The sequence below is a fragment of the Somniosus microcephalus genome, chromosome 13 (assembly GCF_052327205.1).
Source record: "Somniosus microcephalus isolate GS21.2 chromosome 13, FLI_Smic_1.0, whole genome shotgun sequence".
Taxonomy (NCBI): domain Eukaryota; kingdom Metazoa; phylum Chordata; class Chondrichthyes; order Squaliformes; family Somniosidae; genus Somniosus; species Somniosus microcephalus.
In genome coordinates, this window is record NC_140999.1 from 130,895,727 (window position 1) to 130,919,940 (window position 24,214).

Here is a 24,214-nt window from a genome sequence, read left to right on the forward strand (position 1 = left end):
AATCACGAATTACATCCTCTGTGACTGTGGTTGTCTTATCCTTCCTTACCTGTACTAAGTCCAACACTTGCATCACCTCCATCCGGGAGATCAACAAAAGGCAGATGGATACCAAGAAGGCCCCCCAGAATGAAATGGATAGATGCATCAGAGTATATTCCCCAACAGTGAAACACTATTTGGCCATGGATTATGCCGTGTGGAATTGGATTGTCAATGATTTTGTCCTAGCCAGCTAGATCAGAGATGGAGGAAAACTGAGTGATTTACAATGACCTCATTTCATTTCTAGCAATTAAACTGTCTGTGCTTCCCTTAGCTTTACAGTGTTGTTCACGATATTAGCAAATTCCATGACTAGTGCATAGATGATTGACATTTCCTGTAGTTCATCAGATGGTATTATTGTAGGTTCTTCAGCACAAAACTGATATTCCTTCAGCTTCTAAATCAAGTGATCAATAGCATTATGACAACGGAAATGACCACCTCAAATTTCCATGATTGGATTACTGCCTTTTAATTCACTGAGTATCTTCTGCATACTTAAGGTTGCAATATATGGAAATGAACTTAATGGGCAGGAATTGGAGTTTCTTCGAAAAAATACTTCCAATCAGTTTTCTATCTGTTGTATGCTTGATTTTGTTTATTAAGTGCAGGTTGATTAATTACATTTCTGAAATGTAACTTTTTGTACTTTTGTTTTATAAATCAGATATGTTCCCACGCCGGATGATATTGAAAAGTACAAAATGTACAAAGGCTCCCAGTCCGACCTCCATATTGTTGACCAATATATGATGGAGGTAAGTAGTCTTATTTAATCCTGTGCTTTCCAGCAAGTTTCTGAACAAATATTTAATTATGAAATGGATTGTAGATTATAAGAAGGATGGAAATACTATTTGGAACACCGTGATTCCTGTATTGTTGGGGACGGTGGGAGTGTCACCTGTGCAAAGTGTTGAGTCGTAACAATATGTTGAATTATATGGGCTTTGATATTAGACTTCCGGAGTTGTTTTTGCTCCATTGTTATTTGAAAGGGGCAAGAGAGAAGTTTCAGAGGTTGCCACCAGGGATTGCGGACCACCTCAGGAGGAGGATGAGGGAGAGGTGGAGGAGTACAAGGAGGAAGAGGACGAGGAGGAAGAACAGGAGGGAGGAGGAACAGGAGGGAAGGCGGAGGCAGTGAGACCGTCGGCCTTCCGGACAGGCTGTCCGTGACTGCCACTGGGAGAGCTGTGGTCGCCTTGGTCTGAGGCTGGAGGTCTGGTTGCAGTAGGTGGCAGAGTTCTGTGACCGGCTCATCAGACTCTGATTTGCATAAAAGAAACCCCAGATCCCCGTAGCTCACCACATCCTTATCATACCATCTCTGTCTCACACCATATCACAGCGTCCTCCTGGGTGCAAAGCTGAAATGAGAGACACCACAAAAGATTCCAAACACAAGAAATTTATCTGTAAACATATCACACTATTACATGAATACTATTAACTAATCACCCTTGTGCAATCCCTTAGTGCCTGTCATTCGTGTGCCTTTTCCTATGCTAGTGCTCCTACGCAGTGCGCCCCCAGTGGCTGCAACACGGCTGGTGAGTTTCCATGCAGGAGACATCAGATGGCCTTGCAGGATGTCCTCGACCAGCTGTGGACCTAGAAGTCCCAGCTGTAGACTGCACCACCTCGGCATGTGCAGCCGTAGTCTGGGCCTGTGTCTGCTAGACTTCCTTGTAGTAAAATCTGTACTTCACAGAAGGTCCATGCTGTTTATACTCCAAGCAAGTTCAGAGCAACAGGAGATCCATTTGCAGCAAACAGAATTTTTAGTTTCAGTATAATACTTAGTTTATTTTTAGATCTTTCTCTTTAAGAATTATTTACTTTCTGTATTTTAAGCTTCTTCCGCATGCCTCTTCCTTTCACATTGCACACATATAGAAGGATGTGCTGAAAAGGTTAGATGAAGTTGGGTGGGAGGAGGCTTGTGTGGAGCATAAACACCGGCATGGACCGGTTGGGCGGAATGGCCTGTTTCTGTGCTGTAATTTCTATGTAATTCTATGATTTCCCTGCCAAGCAGCCGACCTGTTGCCAGAGCTATCAACGTTCGAGAAATAGTAGCAGTAAAATTTCTGATCAACAAGAATGAGACCGCTTGCAAATGCATTTGAAGAAATGGGGCTTTTATATTAGAATGAGATACATCAAAATAGGTTTCGCATTTAAACCAAGTGAGATAGCTTCACTCGAAATGAGTGAGATTTACTGAGTCTGCCAGTTCCTAGACACTGCTAACCACACTGTATATATCCTTTTCAAAATGGTGCATAATGGCACAGATTTCTTTTCCTGAATTTTCTCCAGTCTATCTCTGAAGGCACTAACTCATGTTGGAGTACAGTTCTAGGTCTGCCAGTTACTGGTTCCTCAGCGAAGTGGCCGTTCTTCATGTATAAGCCTTGACAATATGATTTTTGAGAGAACATGACAAGCCTGATCTTGTCCTCATCCAGTGTCCACACACATGCACTTTCATGCAGAGATCACTGGGTGGGGATCCGGAGTGGGGACATTGGCTGACTTCCCCTTTCTTAGCCTGGTGACAGAAACACCAATTGTAGTGGCCCCAGCTGAGACCGGCTGACTCACCATGGACCAGAGTCGAACTGACAAAACAATGTGCCGCTGGCTCAGTATCTCAATACTAATTCACTGTGGCCTGAACAAATTATACTCTGTGCATCACAATGTGAGGATTGGCTTTAACAATAATAGGAATAGTGAACTTGAGTTTTTAATGGTGTTTAACTTACAGAATTAAATTATAAAATGTTACATTAGGTGCTTCATTAACCATATTATGCATGCTATACTTCCTTCACAGATGTGCAACATTCCCTATCTGAGTCACAGACTGAATCTCATCCTTACCATACGAGAACTTCCAGAAACAGTTGATGACCTTCAGCCGGTAAGCACTGTTGTACAATGATAATGACGGTAAACATACATATAGTAGAGAGGAAATCTCCCTTTAACTTGTACTGTTAAAAAAGACTGGTATGTGCAACTAAGTTGAAGACAGGAGCTGAGAAGTTCTGTTCTTTTATGGGACAAAAATCAGGGGGCTGGAAATTGAAACCATCTCTGCTGGATGCCCATCCCTTCCTTTCGCCCCAACGCCACTTTTTGGTGGGATGCCCCACAAATCCCACCAGATACGCCAGTGTTATGACCAACAGGAAGTACACCCACATGAAACGGGCTTACTTGCCATACAGGTCCTCATGTGAGCCCCAGAATGCTGCATTCTGATAGCAATCTATCCCAGAGAGATTGATTGCCATTTGAATTGGGAGTCCGCTGGTGATAGAGCAGCAATGGAGAACCTTTCGAGGCCAGGAACCTTTGTCCAGACCAGCCTGCAGCCTCCTCCCACAGAGCAGCAATAAGTCACACCAGGTGTGTGGGGGCGGGCGTTCCTTTTGGCACCACTACTGGCAAGTGCACCTGCCCCTAATATGTAAAAGATCTAACTCCAAGGTTTAAGGCGAGGTCACAGTGGAGATTGACTAGGTGGGCAGTATATAATATAATATAGCTATGCTAGAGGCAGAAGTCACTGGACTTCCAGTAGTGCAGTAGCTCCCTTGGAATTTCTAGTCATCTCAAGATCCAGATGGTGATTGGAAACATAATTTTTGGCCTGAATTTTGCGATCAGCGGCAAACGAAAGTCATTGAACTTACACTTTCCCACAGAATTTCTGTGGGCTTTTACACTACGATTTACAGTAATTAGAGAGGCAAAACAGCGAGGTGCCCTCTACAGGGGATCTGGGACCTGTGTGAACAGGGCAAGCAATGGCGTGTCTCCTCATCTAATCAGATTGAAGAATCCTTACTGAGCCACGCAGAGTGTAAGTGAGAATATTTAATTCAATGTAAAATCATGTACAGAAAGCATAATAAAGGGAGGAAAATAAAGATGGGATTAAGAGAGAGGGATAAAAGAGACAGAAAGAAAAAGTAAAAACATTTTTTAATTTTAATTTTTGATTAAAAAAAAAAAAAAAAGAATCTCCAACAATAATTACACTTTGAAGGAATGAGACTCCACACTGGTAAAAGTATATTCAGTGCCAATAATTAAGAGAGGAATTAAGATTTACCACACTGTTAAAAAAATCACTTACACTTGAATGGACAAGGCATATTTTGTGACATGTTTAGTGGGTATCTAGCGGTAAGTACCACAACTTCACGCCGTTGCATGTGTTTCAGTGCCAACTCTCTCGGTGAGATACCGGTATAGCGAAGCTTGTGGAGGAGCAGGTAAAATCGGACAGCAATTTGCTGGTTTCCGTGTTTAGCTGTGCATATGCAGATGCTGGAAGTTGCTGTCCAGTTTACTCCTTAATAGCGGTGAGCACTGATAGCCTCACTGGTATTCGTACTGCAAAATCCGGGCCAATGTAAATCACTATTTAATGATGGGACTACACAAGTTACTTTGTAGCATTTAGACTGAACTTTAAAAGAATCTGTACATAACTGCATGTATTAAATAAAATAAATATAGACCACTTCTGTTAAAAGCATGTACAGTTTTCCAAGGAGAAAAAACACATATAAGGAACTGTTTTAAAATGAGGCCACTGTTTCCATCACAGCTGATTGATCCCATCGCCAGAAATTATATATTGGGATAAAGTTCTGGTCAATAACATGACCTAGATTTTTCACTGTGGTTTCATTGCTGCTGGGCGTATGTTGGGATGGGTTTTCTGCTGCCCCATCTGCCTCAGTTTTGGGAGGATTGTACAGTTTTTCCACTTGAGCTAAGGGCAGGGTGGGGAAGAGGTGGTTCATGCAGCAGCTTAAAGGGGCAGGGAGGGAGCTGCGACCAATACAAAAGACTTGCTGGCTCCAATAAATTGCCAGTATTCCACCCGCTGGCTGCCATTATTGATGATCCCTCCGTCGACCTGAATCATCTTTGGGCAGGTGTCTGGCAGAAGTGATGCCAGAAGATCACTACAGGCACTGCAGAGTAGGTCACCCATCAGCTTAAACATCCACACCCTCCACAATAGGGTACCGTGCCAGCAGTGTGTACTATCTACAGGATGCACTGCAGCAACTCGCCCAGGGTTGTTTGGCAGTACCTCCCAAACTCAAGACCTCCACCATCCAGAAAGACAAGGGCAGCAGGCACATGGGAACACCATCACCTGCAAGTTCCCCTCCAAGTCACACACCATCCTGACTCTGACATATATTGCTGTTCCTTCATTGTCGCTGGGTCAAAAGCCTGGCACTCCCTACCTAAAGCATTGTGGGATCACCTTCACCACGCAGACTACAGTGATTAAACTTCTGCCAGGCTACGCTCCCGTGAAGTACCTTGCGATTGTTTTACTACATTAAAGGTGATATATAAATGCAAGTTGTTGTTGTCAACTACAAAGGCCCACCACCACCTTCTCAAGGGCAACTAGGGATGGGCAATAAAGGCCGGCCTTGCCAGCAACGCCCACATCCCAAGAATAAATTTGGATGGACACCTGTTAATTTAGCTCCCCACCCAATTCTTTGCCCCATCTGAGCAACGTCAGAAAATGTGAGTCGGCCGGAATATCCTGTCTCGTGGGAAATCTTATAAAGCCCAGTCCAGCCCAGTAATTTTCTAAAATCTGTTCCCAACTTCCGTTCTGTCAAATGTCTGCGACCTTGACTTCAAGAAAACTCGCCTGTAAGAGAAAGACAGTTTACTCTTACCAGGAGACTTGTCCTGCTAAAATTAGTAGGCATAACTGAAGTCGCCTGTAACTGAGGACTTTTTCCAGGTTTCTCAGTCAGGGAATTTTCTTTACACCCAGCCTCTCGCCTCCCAGCAGTAATTTCTGATGGAGCCCTGTACTCAACAATTGTGCAAATTGTATTGTTTAAAAGCTGGCCACAGCGATCAAGAAATGTGGTGAATCTACATCCTAGGGTACTTAAGGAAGTGGCCCGAGAAATAGTAGATGCATTGCTGGTCATCTTCCAAAATTCGATAGACTCTGGAACAGTACCCATGGATTGGAGGGTAGCTAATGTTAACCCACTATTCAAAAAAGGTGGTAGAGAGAAAACGGAGAATTATAGACCAGTAAGCCTAACATCGGTAGTGGGGAAAATGCTAGAGTCCATTATAAAAGATGTAATATCAGAGCACTTGGAAAACTGACAGGATCGGACAAAGTCAACATGGATTTACAAAAGGTAAATCGTGCTTGACTAATCTACTGGAATTTTTTGAGGATGTAACTGGTAAAATAGATAAGGGAGAACCAGTGGATGTGGTGTATTTGGACTTTCAGAAGGCTTTCGATAAGGTCCCGCATAAGAGATTAGCGTGTAACGTTAAGGCACATGGGATTGGGGGCAAGGTATTGACTTGGATAGAGAACTGGTTGGCAGACAGAAAGCAAAGAGTTGGAATAAACGGGACTTTTTCCGAGTGGCAGGCAGTGACTAGTGGGGTACCGCAGGGATCGGTCCTAGGATCCCAGCTATTCACAATATATATTAATGAGGGAACTAGATGTATATCTCCAAATTTGCAGACGACACAAAGCTGGGTGGGCGTGTGTGCTGTGAGGAGGATGCCGAAAAACTCCAGTATGATTTGGACAGGTTGGGTGATTGGGCAGAAACATGGCAGATGCAATATAACGTGGATAAATGCGAGGTTATCCACTTTGGTGGCAAAAACAGGAAGGCAGATTATTATCTGAATGGCAATAGATTGGGAGAAGGGGAAATGCAACGAGACCTGGGTGTCCTTGTGCACCAGTCGCTGAAGGTAAGCATGCAGGTGCAGCAGGCGGTTAAGAAGTCAAATGGTATGTTGGCCTTCGTAGCGAGAGGGTTCGAGTACAGGAACAAGGATGTCTTGCTGCAGTTGTACAGGACCCTGGTGAGACCACATCTTGAGTATTGTGTGCAGTTTTGGTCGCCTGATCTGAGGAAGGATGTTCTTGCCATGGAGGGAGTGCAGCGAAGATTCACCAGACTGATACCTGGAATGGCAGGAATGACGTATGAGGAGAGATTGGGTCGATTAGGCTTATATTCGCTAGAGGTTAGAAGAATGAGAGGGGATTTCATTGAAACTTCTAAAATTCTAACAGGACTAGACAGACTAGATGCAGGAAGGATGTTCCTGATGGCTGGGGAGTCCAGCACCAGGGGTCACAGTCTAAGCTTAAGGGGAGAAAGCAGGTACAGGGTACTGAATTTGGATGATCAGCCATGATCTCATTGAATGGCGGAGCAGGCTCGAGGGGCCGAATGGCCTACTCCTGCTCCTGTCTTCTATGTTTCTATCAATAAGCAAGTTGGCTAGATTATGGGTCACATTTACAATTAAGATTCAATAACCACCCGTATTTTTTACAGGAAGACTCAATACTGAAAGATGTATGGTGGCAGATGTATTTGACATCTTTCATATTGATGACGTTAAATAACAGTCTGTGGCAGTTATATGAGCAGTGAGTTGTTTGTGTGCTTTACATGTTAATTCTCTTCCACTGCAATCCTGTTTAATCAGATTGCAGAAGAGTTCAATGCTCGGGCTGCAGAAGAACCATTTATTCCCCTCCTTCATTTGTGAGGCCTCAACGGATCCACTGCTAAACCAGTCCAGACTCCCCCCGCCTCCCGTGTATTAGTACATTACTTAGGGCTGAATGACTCGCGAGTGAGATACTAATCATAGCTTTCTGATTTATTTATTTTTAATGAACATCAGTAAGCAGAATTCAATATCATTTCTGCAGGTTTTCTGGCCATTAAGACTGTGAAAAGAGGATTTGAATAGTTGTTTTATTTATGAATTTCATACTTAACTTCCTCCCCAATTTACTGTACTGGTGGCTGGAGGATTCAATTCACACACGTTAACTCCAGGCACTGTCACTATGGTGGCTATGGAGAGAGGTAACTGAAGTTCCTGAACACATTCAGTAGTTTGATGCTTTAAGCAGCTATTGGGATACAGCAGGACAGTTGTCAACAAATGTATATTAGCTTTATTTGGCAAAAGAGTGTTCTTTATTCTGCATTCTCCACACACTCTATAAAGAGTCGGCATGCTTAATATAAATCACAACATCATCTGCATTGGTGTTGATATATGACCTGTATGAGGTAATGGGATGCACCTATATATTAGTTCATTTTTACCCTGCCTCAGCATTGAGTTTTTTGGTCCTCGTTTCACTCACTACTCAAATTCTTGGATCTGTCTACGATACATAGGCAGTGTAGCTTTCTCCCTTTAGATCATCGAGTTTCTGATAAATTTCTGCTTCGCTTGCCCTTTTCAGAGCGCACTGAAGAAAAAGGAAATAAGGAAGGAAAATAAAAAGGCAGAATACAGGCACAGTACTTTGCTTATCTGGCCTGAAGTGGGGAAAAAACAGGAAAACATTAAAGTTACAAAGCAATGAGCACTTCAGAGAAAGGACTGGGAGCTCCAATCTGGAGTTTTCTGACACTGAAAATGGGTGGGTTGGGGTCAGGTGAGATGTTAAAATTTCAACCCACTCACTTCCAGGTTTAACAGAGGTGGGAGAAGGAGCGGGCAGCAAACCCGCTCCCAGGAGGCATGTTGGCCATTTAAATATTTAAGTGAGGCTGGCAGCCTCAGATTTAACTTGCTTTGTAGATTTAACCCTGGCCAGCCGGGTTTCTCAGACCTCAGGAAAGCCGACAGCTAAAGAGAGGCGAGGACAGCTTCGGGGAGAAGGTAAGTGCTTTTTCAGTAATGCTTGTGGGCCAGGAAATTCAGCGGGAGGTTAGTGGCGGCGGTAGCCGGTAGCTCCCCGCGGCGCTGCGCCGCCGGCAATGACGCCATCGTCAAGCGACGTGAACCTTTAGCGCCCCGCGGCAGAAATTTGGCTGCGCCCCGTGAAGCTGCCATGGGCGATGTCAGCGACAGCCTCGCGGGTTGCGAACTGGGCTGACCTCCACCCGCGAGGCGGTAATTAAAGGGGAAGCCTGGCTGCACCCTGCACCGCCATTTCATTGTTTTGGCTGACTTCCAGGTCGGCCCCTCGTGGCAGTCCTTGGCATGGGCCGTTGCCGCCATCGCGCAGCCCGGCACCACGTCTCGGTGCTGGGCTGCGGCGACGGCACCACGCCGCCTGGTGAGCTAGTGGAGGCCATCAAACGGCCTGCAGAGTGCGCAGTGACCCTCCCCTTTAACGGAAGGTGAGGGGCGATGAAACGCATCAGCGCTACACCGAGCAGCTGCATTGTGCTCCGGTGCTACCACGTTTTGCGCCCCAGACACCACCCTGAGAGGATGCGGAGCGCCCGAGATAGCACTCTGCTTCCTTGCCGGGGTGGTAAGCCCAATGTAGCACCGGGGCGGTACTCCCGCGCCGGGCGCTAAATGGCTGGTGCTAATTCGGTTACCGCCCCCAAACGGGACATAACCGAATTTCTCCCCCTTAGTATACAAAAATCTATCGATCTCTGTCTTAAATATACTCAGTGATTGAGCATCCACAGCCCTAGGGGTAGAGAACTTCAAAGGTTCACCACCCTCTGAGTGAAGAAATTTCTCCTCATCTCAGTCCTAAATGCCTACCCCTTATTCTGAGACTGTGACCCCTGGTTCTAAACTCCCCAAGGAATCATTCTCCCTGCATCTACCCTGTCAAGCCCCTTAAGAATTTTACATGTTTCAATGAGATCACCTTTCATTCTTCTAAACTCCAGGGAATATAGACCTATATATTTAAGAGTGATAACTTGGTGCAGTTTGATTATTACAGTTGAAAATGGGTTTATCACAAAAAATAAGCATTTTAATAAATGTCTAGACCACCATCTGTGAGTAACCTGATTTTAAATGACTGAAAATGACTTAAAAAATATATACAGAACCATTTGCTAATATATTGGGGTACAGTATAGTTTCAGTCAGTTTCTTAGTAAATTAAAAAAAAATGATACTCAAAAGCTTTTAATATGTGCCTATTAGTGTCCTTGTGCCCAAAAGAACCAAGAACCAACTTAATTTTAAGAGCCTCCTCAATGCTAATGTTTGAGAGTGCCTCACTCCCGGAAGATTCCTGCACTGCTGCCTCTTCCTACCCTTCCGGGTGGCCACCCACTTGCTACTCTGAACTCTATCTGGCTATGGGGTGACCACCTCCTGGGGCCCGCGATCCAGGAAACGTTCAGCCACCCATATGCCCTGCAGTGAATCCAGTTGCACTGCGAGCTCAGAAACCCTCAGCGTGAGTTTGAGCAGCTGGAGACTCTGCCTGCAAACGTGGGTCTCCGGGACACACGACGCGTCATGAAGTTCCCATCTGGCGCAGGAATTACAGGCAACGGATCACAGCTGTCCCTCCATTCTAATTAGAAACTTTAAATAAATTCCTCAGATACAAGTTGATTATTATTTATATAATTGCTGTTAACTAAGCTTAAACTACTCTGCTATTTTTCCATTTGCTCCTCAAAGTGAACTAACCGAAGACTAATTATTTACTCGAGCTTAGCAAGAACCACTGAGATAACAACACAAAGTACCTAAATATTAGATACCTAGGTACTTCTTTTGAGTTGGGCGTGAGAAACCGTCTTCCTCCTCGCCACCGAATTCCTATCATCACCAAATTCTCAGCTTCAACTCTACTGCAATCCACTCCGATTGCGATTCACCCAGCGCTATCTCCAAGCTCTATGGCCAAGCTCTCAGGGAATCTTGCATACGCCTGTATAAATATCTTTTTTGCGGTTGCACACCAGCAGCACATTGATGGAGTAGAAGCTCTTGCAGTTGACGAATACTTCTGGTTGATCTGGGGGTGCACGGATTGCCATGTGTGTACAGCCGATGACGCCCTGCACCTGTGGGAAGCCAGCCAGAGACACAAACACGAGTGCCCAATCATTCTGACTAGCGTCATCACAGGCGAAGCTCACATAATTGCAGGCCCTCGCAAACAACCCATCGGTTACCTGTCTTATGCATTTTTGTGTCGCTGATTGGGAGATCCTGAATATGTCTCTGGCAGATCCCTGGAAGGATCCATAGGCGAAAAAGTTGAGGGCGGTGGTGACTTTGGCGTGGCCACCAGGTCCAGCAGGCAACAGGTCCTCTTCTTGCAGGTTACAGATGTCTGCCACCAGCTGACACGACAACCTAAGCTTCCTGAAACACTGCTCTTCGGACATGTCAAGGAAACTCGACCTCTGCCTGTAGACCCTGTGTCGCGGGAAGTGCCCCATGTGAGCTGCTCCCCCCCCCTCTGCTGTTTCCCCCTCTGCAGCTCCAGCTCCCCCTCCCTGCGGCTCCCCCTCCCTGCGGCTCCCCCCTCTCTCTGCGGCTCCCCCTCCCTGCAGCCACCCCCTCTCTCTGCGGCCCCCCTCTCTGCTGTCCAGCTATAGGTCTCTGAACAGCAGGCTGGTGTGGTCATATTGGTCCTCGTCAGTGATCCAATCTCAGGCAGCCAAAGTGCCACCCATCCTGATGTCATTCAGAAAACTTTGTGTAGAAAGTAAACTTTCAGCAAAAGTACTGTGAACAAACCCTTCCCCAGTAGCAGCTGTGAGTACTGAGTATTTAGTGCAGTATTTCCATGAGTTTGAATCAGCCCCCGTAGAGATTAGCTTATCTCTGGTCTTTCGAATAATCAGGATCGACTGCAACCAATATGGTGGGTATTTTGTGTTTAATCGGAGTTTAAGGTGGAATATAACACACCAGTTATACAGCAAAAACATACGACCATGACAGGTAGTGAGTACTGGCCCCGATCGGACAGACAGCTGGCGTGTGCGAACAGCTCTCCTTCTCATCTCACATGTCTCTCTTTCTTGAACTGCCCAAGAGTGTTAGACCAAAGTCATAGGGATCCGCTCTCAGGAGCTCTCCACTCCACCATCTGCGCTGGGGCTATTCAGAACTTTCTTTTATACTCTTTTTAGGGGTGGACCTGGGGTAGAATTGAGGACTGTTTACCCCTTAACTCATCCGGCCCTGTCCTCCCAAGTTTGGAGTTAACAACTTCTAAGACATACCAGGCTCGGCCTTCAAATTGTCCGTAACTGCTTGTTATCAGCTATTTATGTTCAAAGATGTTTATGCAGCTAGCTGTGAAAACTAACTATTTCAATCCATTATCAGACTATTGTACCATGGAATGAATCATTAAATTCCCAAAGATATCCTCTATTCTATTCTGACACACTGTTTAACTTATGCTTCTTAGCAAGCAGTTTTGTTAAACAGAGTCAAAATCCTAACTTAGCATTATAATATGGTTATTGGCGATAATGGAAGAAACATAGGCGTTGGGCCTTGGTTGGCCAAATTAAAGATACAGTCAGCAGCCTTCCTAGCACACAAACAGCAGACAGCTAGCCTGGGAAGCAAGGTCATATGTGACTGCCAATATGTGGAATGTTACAACATCCACAGGGAACCAAAAACATAGGCAAATTTTAAGCATCTATCCAGCTACTCTAATACTAGGCTGAAGACACTTTATCTCAAGCTCTAATACAATCATCTAAACACAGTATTATTCGTGTCATAATTTCATTTGTGTAACCAATATGCATTTTAGGCACTCCTCATTTCTAACGCCCCTTCAATTGCCGCTATGTTCTCGCCTTGCTTTCACTGGCGAGTTTCAGGAAGCCCAGGAAAACTGAGGCTGCACGTTACATTTAAAAGTCGGTTGAAATCTCACTCCAAATTGAACAATTAGCATATGTTAATTGGCAACCCACCTCTCCTGAGTAGGTTGCGTGCAAGCAGCCTAACATGCTCACGTTAAACATGGAAGTCGGTGGGTTGGAGCCGGCTTCCCGACACGCTCACATTTTCCCATTTGGCTTTTCCAGAGCCTCCTGGTGGCTGTTGTTCAGAGTCCATTTTAGGGTCTTCCCTCCAGACATAAGTTGTAGTACTTTGGTATGTTCTTGTGTTGTGTGGTAAATGTAGAATAAAGAACATAGGAACAGGAGTAGGCCATTCAGCCCTTCAAGCCTGTTCCACCATTCACTTGGATCATTGCTGATTTGTATCTTAACACCATCTACCCGCTTTGGTTCCGTAACCCTTAATAACCTTGCCTAACAAAAATCTATCAATCTCAGTTTTGAAATTTTCAATTGCTCTAGCCTCAACAGCTTTTTGGTGAGAGAGTTCCAGATTTTCATTATCCTTTGTGCGAAGAAGTGCTTTCTGACATCACCCCTGAATGGTCTAGCTCTAATTTTAAGGTTATGCCTCCTTGTTCTGGACTCCCCCACCAGAGGAAATAGTTTCTCTCTATCTACACTATCAACTCCTTTAATTATCTTAAGTGCCTCAATTAGATCACGCCTTAATCATTTAGACTCAAGGGAGTACAAGCCTAATCTATACAACCTGTCCTCATAATTTAACTCATTTAGCCCCGGTCTCATTCTGGTGAATAGGTGCTGCACCCCCTCCAAGGCCAATATATCCTTTCTGAGGTCATAGAAACATAGAAGATAAGAGCAGGAGTAGGCCATTTGGCCGCTCGAGCCTGCTCCACCATTCAATGCGATCATGGCTGATCATCCAAATTCAGTACCCTGTCCCTGCTTTCTCCCCATATCCCTTGATCCCTTTAGCCTTAAGAAATATATCCAACTCCTTCTTGAATATATTCTTCTAAACTCTAGCGAATATAAGCCTAATCGACCCAATCTCTCTTCATACATCATTCCTGCCATCCCAGGTATCAGTCTGGTGAATCTTCGCTGCACTCCTTCCATGGCAAGAACATCCTTCCTCAGATAAGGTGACCAAAACTGCACACAATACTCAAGATGTGGTCTCACCAGGGTCCTGTACAACTGCAGCAAGACGTCCTTGCTCCTGTACTCGAATCCTCTCGCTATGAAGGCCAACATACCATTTGCCTTTTTAACCACCTGCTGCACCTGCATGCTTGCCTTCAGCGACTGGTGCACAAGGACACGCAGGTCTCGTTGCACTTCTCCTTTTCCCAATCTATTGCCGTTCAGATAATCTGCCTTCCTGTTTTTGCCACCAAAGTGGATAACCTCGCACTTATCCACATTATACTGCATCTGCCATGCATCTGCCCAATCGCCCAACCTGTCCAAATCATACTGGAGTTTCTCGGCATCCTCCTCACAGCACACACGCCCACCCAGCTTTGTGTCGTCTGCAAACTTGGAGATATTACATCTAGTTTCCTCGTCTAGATCATTAATATATATTGTGAATAACTGGGGTCCTAGCACCGATCCCTGCGGTACCCCACTAGTCACTGCCTTCCACTCGGAAAAAGACCCGTTTATTCCAACTCTGCTTCCTGTCTGCCAACCAGATCTCTATCCAAGTCAGTACCTTACCCCCAATCCCATGTGCTTTAACTTTGCATGCTAATTTCTTATGCGGGACCTTATCGAAAGCCTTCTGAAAGTCCAAATACACCACATCCACTGGTTCTCCCTTATCTATTCTACCAGTTACATCCTCAAAAAATTCCAGTAGATTAGTCGAGCATGATTTACCTTTTGTCCAGTGGCCAGAACTGAACAAAGTACTTTAAGTGGGGTTGAACCAGAGCTTTATATAACTGTAACATAGCTTCCACCCCTTTGTATTCCAGACCCCTTTAGATAACACCTACATTCCATTATTAATTATTTTTGTTGCTGTCCACTAGCTTTTAGTTATTTCTATATAATTGGACCCATAAATCTCTCTGCTGCTCATCAATTCCTAGCTTTTCACCATTTAGAAAATACTCTGATCTATCTTCCTTGTGTCCAAAGTGGATGACCTGACACTTCCTCCCATTGAACTCCATCTGGCACAGTTTTGCCCACTCACTTATCTATCAATGTTACTTTGCAACTTTATTCTCTCACCTACACAATTTACAGTGCCACCTAACTTAGTGTTGTCAGAAAATTAGGATACACGGCTCCCTATTCCTTCATCAAAGTCATTTATAAATATAGTGAAAAGCTGAGGCCCCAGTACAGATTCCTGGGGGACACCACTAGTCACATCCTGCCGATTTGAATACATACCCATTATCCCTGCTTTCTGTCTCCTACCTCCTAACCAATTCCCTACCCATGTCAATAGATCCACTTCAAATCCATGTGCTCTCATAGACTACCTGTCTTGGTCGGGCCTTTTCATCTTCAAATAGAAACGTTCTACACACACTACAATCCTATCCAGCCACCTTCACAGACTCCACTCATTGTTTAGATCATCTAGGGTGAGCGGAGTATCAACTAGTTGCTTGCTGCAGCCTTGGACAAAATTAATTGACGTACATGCCTGCCTTGAAAAGGATTGGGGACAGAAGATAACGTGTCGGCATCAGTACAAACGACCTTGTGACACTTTTGTATGCTGAGCATGTGTTCCCATAGGAACCAATTAGCAGAGGGCCGGACTTTTACAGTGTGGAGAGTGTTTTTATTTGAAGTACAAAGAAAACCTGGGCAAAATACTTAATCGGTTGACGTTTCTTTATTGGGCTATCAGGAATTTAAGTATGAGTAAAGATTTGGGAAGTTGGTCTTGTTTATTTTGGGGGAGAAAGGAAATTTTGAGGGGGAAAAAGAAGAGGCTTAATTGAAGTTTTCAAGATTGTGAAGGTGATTGACAGAAGCTTATCCAGAGAAACAGTTCAGTGTTGCAAAGAGCTCAAATACCAGGAGACACAAGCAAAAACAACAAAAAAAGAAAGTTAGGAGCCAGAAAGGAGAACCTTTTTTTATACAAGGGATAAGAGGCATATGGAATAAGTTGCCAGAGAACACCATTGAACTGGACAGTAATGATGTCTTTCTGCACATCAAGAGGATTAAGAAATGTATTAATAAATCATGGATTATCAATTGAAAGCAATGATCTGATTTATAACTGAGTGGTGAAAAACATACAGGGCCTGATTTTGCTGGAGCGGGGCATCTCAAGGTGTTCGTTCCCTGTTAGACTTACGCTTAGGTTTTAACATTTTTTGTCCACAAAGTTTCTGGAAGTGCCAGCATGGCGAGGGCAACAGGGCATCTGGGACCTGAATGAATGACAGGACCATCAGTGTATCTCCTTAACCAATGAGATTAAAGGATGGAGAAATAAACAGGAGGAGAACAGAGCAGGAGGATGAATTAGCGTGGGTAAATTCAATGTCAAATCAGGTACAGAAAGAGAAATAAAAAGAGGGAAAGAAAGATTGGATTACGATAAGAGTAGAAAAAAAAACAAAAAGAAAATGTTTTTTAATGTAAAATTTGACATTTTTAAAATCTCTAACAACAATTCACTACCTGAAGGAATAAGATGCTACACTTTTAATTGTTTACCTTCTGGGCAAGTGAGGTTGATTGGCAGTCATTAACAATTATCACGTCATTAAAGTGGTACTTACACTGTTAATTAACTTTCTGTGGTGCGCTTAATGGGCAATTAATGGCCCAATCATCTTCAGCTGTTTCATCAATGACCTTTTCTCCATCATAAGGTCAGAAGTGGGGATGTTCGCTGATGATTGCACACTGTGCAGCACCATTCGAGACTCGTCAGATACTGACGCAGTCCGTGTCCATATGCAGCAAGACCTGGACAACATTCAGACTTGGGCTGACAAGTGGCAAGTAACATTCGCACCACACAAGTGCCAGGCAATGACCATCTCCAACAAGCGAGACTCTAACCATCTCCCCTTGACATTCAATGGCATTACCATCGCTGAATCCCCCACTATCAACATCCTGGGGGTTACCATTGATCAGAAACTGAACTGGACCAGCCATATAAATACTGTGGCTACAAGAGCAGGCCAGAGGCTGGGAATTCTGCAGCGAGTGTCTCACCTCCTGACTCCCCAAAGCCTTTCCACCATCTACAAGGCACAAGTCAGGAGTGTGATGGAATACTCTCCACTTGCCTGGATGAGTGCAGCTCCAACAACACTCAAGAAGCTCGACACCATTCAGGATAAAGCAGCCCGCTTGATTGGCACTCCATCCACCACCTTCAACATTCACTCCCTCCACCACCGGCGCACTGTGGCTGCAGTGTGTACCATCTACAAGATGCACTGCAGCAACTCACCAAAGCTCCTTCAACAACACCTTCCAAACCCGCGACCTCTACCACTTAGAAGGACAAGGGCAGCAGACACATGGGAACATCACCACCTACAAGCTCACCTCCAAGCCACACACCATCCTGACTTGGACCTGTATCGCTGTTCCTTCACTGTCGCTGAGCCAAAATCCTGGAACTCCCTTCCTAACAGCATTGTGGGTGTACCTACACCATATGGACTGCAGTGGTTCAAGAAGGCAGCTCACCACCATCTTCTCAAGGGCAATTAGGGATGGGCACTAAATGCAGGCCTAGCCAGCCAGCGACGCCCACATCCCATCAATGAATTTTAAAAAATGCAGCAACTTTCTGAAAATCACGGGGAGGTTAAGGATGAGAAGCTAACGTTGGAGCATTGTAAATTGTCCAGGAGCTTGTGGCGTTTTGCAATTCATGGAGTATCTCTTCCTCACCACAACTTTCTAGCCGATTTGCACATTAATAACATTGTGCATCGTTCAGCTGTCATTATTTTTTCAACAAATTCAGGGCCGATAATCTGCAGTGAATGAAAAGAAAGTTTCTGTGGACCATGTGAGACGATGTAACTTCTGTCATTGCCTCAGTCCCTGACTGAGACTTGTGTAAAATCTGAATGGTAAATGTAAAACAGAACCTTGTAGCTCAAGTCCTTGGGTTAGACCAAACTCGAGCAGAGATCGAAATGCTTGCTCTTGAGCACTTGCATAAACATGGCTTGTATTCCCTTGAGTATAGAGGATTGATTGAGGTGTTTAAAATGATAAAAGGAATCGATAGGGTAGATACAGAGAAACTATTTCCTTTGATGGGGGAATCAAGATTGAGCAGTCATAATCTTAAAATTAGAGCTAGGCCATTGAGGAGCTAAATCAGGAAACACTTATTCACACAATGGGTCGTATAACTCTGGAATTCTCTCCTCCAGAAAGCTGTAGATGCTGGGACAATTAGAGCTTTCAAAACTGAGAGCGATAGATTTTTGTTAGGTAAAAGTATCAAGGGATATGGAGCTAAGGCGGGTAAATGAAGTTGAGGTACAGTGCAATGATCTAATGATCTGTATAGCGGAATAGGCCCCAGGGTTGAATGGCGTAGTCCTGTTCCTGCTTAGAAGGATATATTTCTGCAGACATGTCAGTCTAGTTCTGAAAAAGTGCCCCAGAGAAAGAGGTTTACAGTTCTCACCAGCCAGAAAGACCTTTTTTGCCTGCCAATGAACCTATGTGAGAGCTTTTTTTTATTTGTTCATGGGATATAGACGTTGCTGGCAAGACCAGTATTTATTGCCCATCCCTATTTGCCCTTGAGGAGGTGATGGTGAGCCACCTTCTTGAACCGCTGCAGTCTGTGTGGTGAAACTACTATAGTGCTGTTAGTGAGGGAGTTCCAGGATTTTGACCCAGCGACGATGAAGGAACAGCAACATATTTCCAAGTCAGGATGGTGTGTGACTTGGAGGGGAACTTGGAGGTGATGGTGTTCCCATGCGCCTGCTGCCCTTGTCCTTCTAGGTGGTAAAGGTCGCGGGTTTGAGAGGTGCTGCCGAAGAAGCCTTGGCGAGTTGCTGCAGTGCATTTTGTAGATGGTACACACTGCAGCCACGGTGATTCTGTGAGTATGACTACGTCAGGCTGTTGCATGACTAGCCTGCAGGACAGCTCAGCCAACTCCGTAGAGTTTTATTCTTATTATTGTTTTTTGTAGCGGTTTGGTACAACTGAGTGGCTTGCTTGGCCATTTCAGAGCGCAGTTAAGAGTCAACCATGTTGCTGTGGGTCTTTTTTATTCGTTTATGGGATGTGGGCGTCGCTGGCAAGGCCAGCATTTATTGCCCATCCCTAATTGCCCTTGAGAAGGTGGTGGTGAGCCGCCTTCTTGAACCGCTGCAGTCGGTCTGGTGAAGGTACTCCCACAGTGCTGTTAGGGAGGGAGTTCAAGGATTTTGACCCAGCGACGATGAAGGATCGACAATATACTTCTAAGTCAGGATGGTGTGTGACTTGGAGGGGAACTTGGAGGTGGTGGTGTTCCCATGCTGCCCTTGTCTTTCTAGGTGGAAGAGGTCACGGGTTTGGGAAGTGCTGCCGAAGAAGCCTTGGCGAGTTGCTGCAGTGCATCTTGTAGATGGTACACACTGCAGCTACGGTGCGCCGGTGGTGGAGGGAGTGAATGTTTAAGGTGGTGGGTGGGGTGCTGATCAAGCGGGCTGCTTTGTCCTGGATGGTGTCGAGCTTCTTGAGTGTTGTTGGAGCTGCACTCATTCAGGCAAGTGGAGAGTATTCCATCACACTCCTGACTTGTGCCTTATAGATGGTGGAAAGGCTTTGGGGAGTCAGGAGGTGAGACACTCGCCGCAGAATACTTAGCCTCTGACCTGCTCTTGTTGCCACAGTATTTATGTGGCTCATCCAGTTAGGTTTCTGGTCAATGGTACCCCCCAGTATGTTGATGGTGGGGGATTCAGCAATGGTAATGGTGTTGAATGTCAAGGGGAGGTGGTTGGACTCTCGCTTGTTGGAGGTAGTCATTGCCTGGCACTTGTGTGGCATGAATGTTACCTGCCACTTAGCAGCCCAAGCCTGAACGTCATCCAGGTCTTGTTACATGCGGGCATGGACTGCTTCATTACCTGTGGAGTTGTGAATGGCGCTAAACACTGTGCAGTAATCAGCGAACATCCCCATTTCTGACCTTATGTTGGAGGGAAGGTCATTGATGAAGCAGCTGAAGATGGTTGGGCCTAGAACATATAGGCCAGACCAGGTAAGGATGGCAGATTTCCTATCCTAAAGGACATTAATGAACCAGATGGCTTTTTACGACATTAATGATTCTAGCTTTTTATTTCAGATCTATTTAATTTAATTTAAATTATCCAGCTGCCTTGGTGGGATTTGAATTCCCCATTGCCGGTTCATTCCTCCAGGCCGCTGGATTACTAGTCCAGTAACATAATCACTGTGCTACCATACCCTACAGTTTATTGTCTTGATGAACATCCTAACGAACAATTACAGATTCAGACTGGAAGTTTTCCATCAGGAAAGCTGTTCAAGTTTGTAGTATCCAAATTTCTCTCAAATTACACTTTAGTAATTAGTGGAAGGAGAAAAAGTAATCCAGTTCAGCTAATGTGTCAATAATGTATTACAGAAATACTAAATAGAAACACATGGATAATTTGATTCATGAGTCTTTACTGGCTTTTTCCAGGTGGTGTATGGCATAATATATATTCTTGGAAAGGGAAAAAATGCAGGGCTATGGGGAAAGAGCAGGAGAGTGGGACTTATTCGATAGCTCTTTCCAGCTGCCAGCACAGGCATGATGGACCGATTGGCCTCCTTCTGTGCTGTAAGATTCTACATGTGCTATTGTGAAATATGTATGGTTATGGAGTTATATTATCTTGTGTTTTCTGAGAGTAATTTCTGATGTTCTAGAAATACTGAACCATGGAAATCTTCACAAGGACATTTCTGATGTTGCTACAGATAGCAAGCAGAGGAATTTTACCTGGTAATGATTTTGAATGTAGTTTGCAAACCCGCCATGGTCCTCCGAGAGTTTACAATAAGTGAACATTGTGATAACTTGGATCAGAGCGACAGTGAGGCCTGATTGTCTCGGGGCCCTTCCAGATTGATTATTCCATTACTTATAGTCAGAGGCAGCATTATTAGGACGAAGGAGAAATGTTTTGCTTATTCTTTTGAGAAACCCCTTGAAATTGGAATGTGAAGTAGTCCGTGCTCAATACCTTTCACAACAAATCTATGTGTGGTGGGATATTAATCTTCAGAATGCTGCGGCTGTAACTAAAGATATATTAATGAAGAAATCGCATGCACAGTGTCTCCTTATTACAGTTTCTTTTAGAACCAATTCTTCATCTTATACTGTTTTAAGGAAGCTATCTGAAGAAGCTACAATATATTCATTCTTTCATGGTATGCAGGCCGTTCACATTTACACAGATGCTCTTCTGCAAGCATGCTTTTCTATGATTCTCCACGAACTATAATTTACATATGTGAGAAATTTAAAGTATAACCACTGCCAGTGTAAACAATAAAACACTTGCTCTTGTAAAAGTAAATCACATCAAATCTTTGATACCCGTCAGCAAGTTTGGGAATAACAGCAGGAAAGTTTAAGAGAACTTTTCAAAATATTAGTGGATCTACATGGTATTGTTCACGACAAGTCAGATGAAAAGCTATTTGATAGGGACAGGAGTATTATACCATGTCACGTACAAAGTATTTTTCTGTTGCTGAAGTGCACTTGTGTGTGTGTAACTGGTATCTCCCATTAAGGCCACAAGGAATAAAGACATGCATTAATATAGCACCTTTCACGACCATGGGACATCCCAAAGCATTTTATAGGGCAATGCAATATTCCTGCAGTACTGTACTGAAGTGTCAGCACAGATTTTGTGCTCAAGTCTCTGCAGTGGGACTTGAACCCTTGACCTTCAGGCTCAGAGGCAAGAGTGCTACCACTAAGCCACGGCTGACACAAGGGGGGGGTAATTTTCCCAGCCCTAGGGAGGCGGGACTGCCGGAAAAATGGGAGAAACTGGGAGCGGGTACTGACCCCGCTCCCAACCCACCTCCATGCCATCTTCTCGGGAGGCAGGAAGGGGATTAGAGCCAATTAACTGCCTGTTAACAGGTAGTTAACAGGCAATTTTGAGGCTTATCCCCATTTTACCCCTGCAAGTGCGGGCTTCCTGCCGGCTGCGAACCTCGCCAGGGTCAGCGAGGCGAGCATTGGGTCTGCGGGGGTAAGAGGGATCAAAAAGTCCGCTGTGGAGGTGAGTGATGGGTGCAAGTGTGGAAAGGTAAGTATGAGAGGTGAGTGTAAAGTGTTGGAAAAAGTTCCCTTACCTTTGCTTCTTCCTGCAGACATCAACCCTTGGGGATCCGGAGGTGCCTCATCTCGGTGGCAGAGATGACAGAATGGCTGCTGCATTCTCAGATGCAGCATCCATCTGCTTTCTGCTGAAGAGAGAGGTTTTGATGAGCCTTCAGTGCAAGGGCTCACCTTAGAACAGAGATTGTCAGTGTTTGACAGCTTCTCAAAGCTGTCAAATGCTGACAATTCATCTGTCAATTTTTTTGACAGATGAAGCGTCATACGCTGACATCCTCTATCACCAGCTTTCCCTTAATTGGCCGGCAAGCCCGCACAGCGGGCCTAACGAGGTCAATCAAGGGAAAATAGCGTGGGTTGGTCAGACGTCATTGGGGGTGGGAATTGTAGTGTATGTAACCTGTACCACCTTAAAAGGATACCTTAAGGTGATGGACTACTTTTTGATGGCTCCTGTACATTGTAGTACCGGTGGTGACCACACCGGTATATAAACCCTGTGGAGCAAAGTGTATTCCAGTTCAGCCCTGACCCTCAATTACTAAAGACCTGTTTAATTATTTCTGTAGTCTGTGTCCAGTTATTCAGCATAACTACATTTGGAAACACAGACTCAACAGTGGCGACGAGTCTGATCTTACCTAGCGGCAGTTGCATCAAAGGAAGCTTCGCCTCTGAAACAGGCGTCGATCAAGGACATCCACCCTCAACATCCTGCTGGGCACTGCATAGCACGGGAGGCAATTGGGAACCCGGGTTGGTTTCTGGCCACGAAGTCAAACATCAGTGAACATCCCTTCGACGACAGCGGCAGGTAAGCCCGATCGAGCGGCACGGGGGGGAAGTCGGCCGAGTTGTCAGTAAGAGAAGGGGAGGGAAACGACGAAAAGGGCGGAGAACACGACCGCAGCCGGTGTCAGGGGCCGGACTGCAATCGGGGCAGAGACGCGCAGCAGCCAGAAAAGCGTTTATGTCCACAAGGACCGCGGGAGCGGCGGGGAACAAGAGCAGCAGCGTAGGGGAAAATAAAGGACTGCTGGGATGCGAGAACGGCAACAGCGCAGTAATCGCCATTTTGAGTCGGCGGGGGAAGAAGACAAGCGCGGGAAAAGCCGCCAAGCGCGGGAAGCCGCCATTTTGAAAAAAATAAAATAAAATAATAATCATATCCGAAGGAAAGGAAACTCAACAAGGATGCCAAAAACGGGTAACATCACTGCTTCTGATAGCGATGTGAAAGATTGGGCCACTTATGTGGAACGCGTCGAAGTTTACTGTACAACGAATGAGGTACCGGAGGATAAGAAAGCACTAACCCTATTAAACTCAATGGGTGCGAAGACGTACGGGTTATTAAGGAACCTTGTAACACCAGATAAACCGGTAGGAAAGAGTTTCGCGGATATTGTTACTATCTTGCAAGAGCATTTAAACCCCACGCCGCTGCTGATAGCGGAATGATTTAAATTCTACAAAAGAATTCAACTTAGAGGAAAGCAACGCTGAATTCTTAATCGAACTGCGCAAGTTATCAAAGTACTGTCAGTTCGGTACAGGACTAGCAGACGCACTGAGAGATAAGTTTGTGTGTGGGCTCCTAAGGGAAGGAACCCAGAAGCGACTGCTAGAGGAAAAGGATCTTACGCTGGACAAAGCTTTCAGCATTGCAGCATCGCACGAGGCAGCAGCACGAGGCGCTGCAGAGATACAGCAAAGGCCATTGGAATTCGGCACCAATGAAATGGCATTGGGCGCAGTAAAGTGCTATCGTTGCGGAAGGACAACGCATGACCAGAACCAGTGCTGGTTCAAAGATAAAGAATGCAGGCAATGTGGCAAATTTGGTCACATAGCGAGAGTATGCCGGTCAGGAAAGAAGACCAGCAGCAAAAAGTCGCCACAGGAGAAGTACAAAAAAGTACACAAGGTGACAGAGAACAGTTCAGATGAACAGAAGATGGAATCAGACTCCAGCAGTAAGGAACTGGGTTGTCTAAAAATACATAATGTGGGTAACACAGCAGACCACCAAACTATCTGGGTCATGCTTCTGATAGCAGGAGTCAAAGTGAAGATGGAATTGGACACAGGATCGGCATTGACGGTCATGAATAAGCAAGATTACAAAAGGTTATTCTCGCAC

General features: G+C 45.0%; 1 protein-coding gene across 1 annotated transcript in view; it reads left to right on the plus strand.

Moving 5' to 3' along the window:
• LOC147108601 (uncharacterized) overlaps window positions 1-24,214 on the plus strand; it is a 159,957-nt gene that overhangs the window by 113,622 nt on the left and 22,121 nt on the right. The window contains exons 10-11 of the mRNA XM_086005284.1: window positions 719-809; window positions 2,897-2,983. Of these exons, the coding sequence (XP_085861410.1) occupies window positions 719-809; window positions 2,897-2,983 (178 nt within the window). The remainder of the gene's footprint in view (window positions 1-718; window positions 810-2,896; window positions 2,984-24,214) is intronic.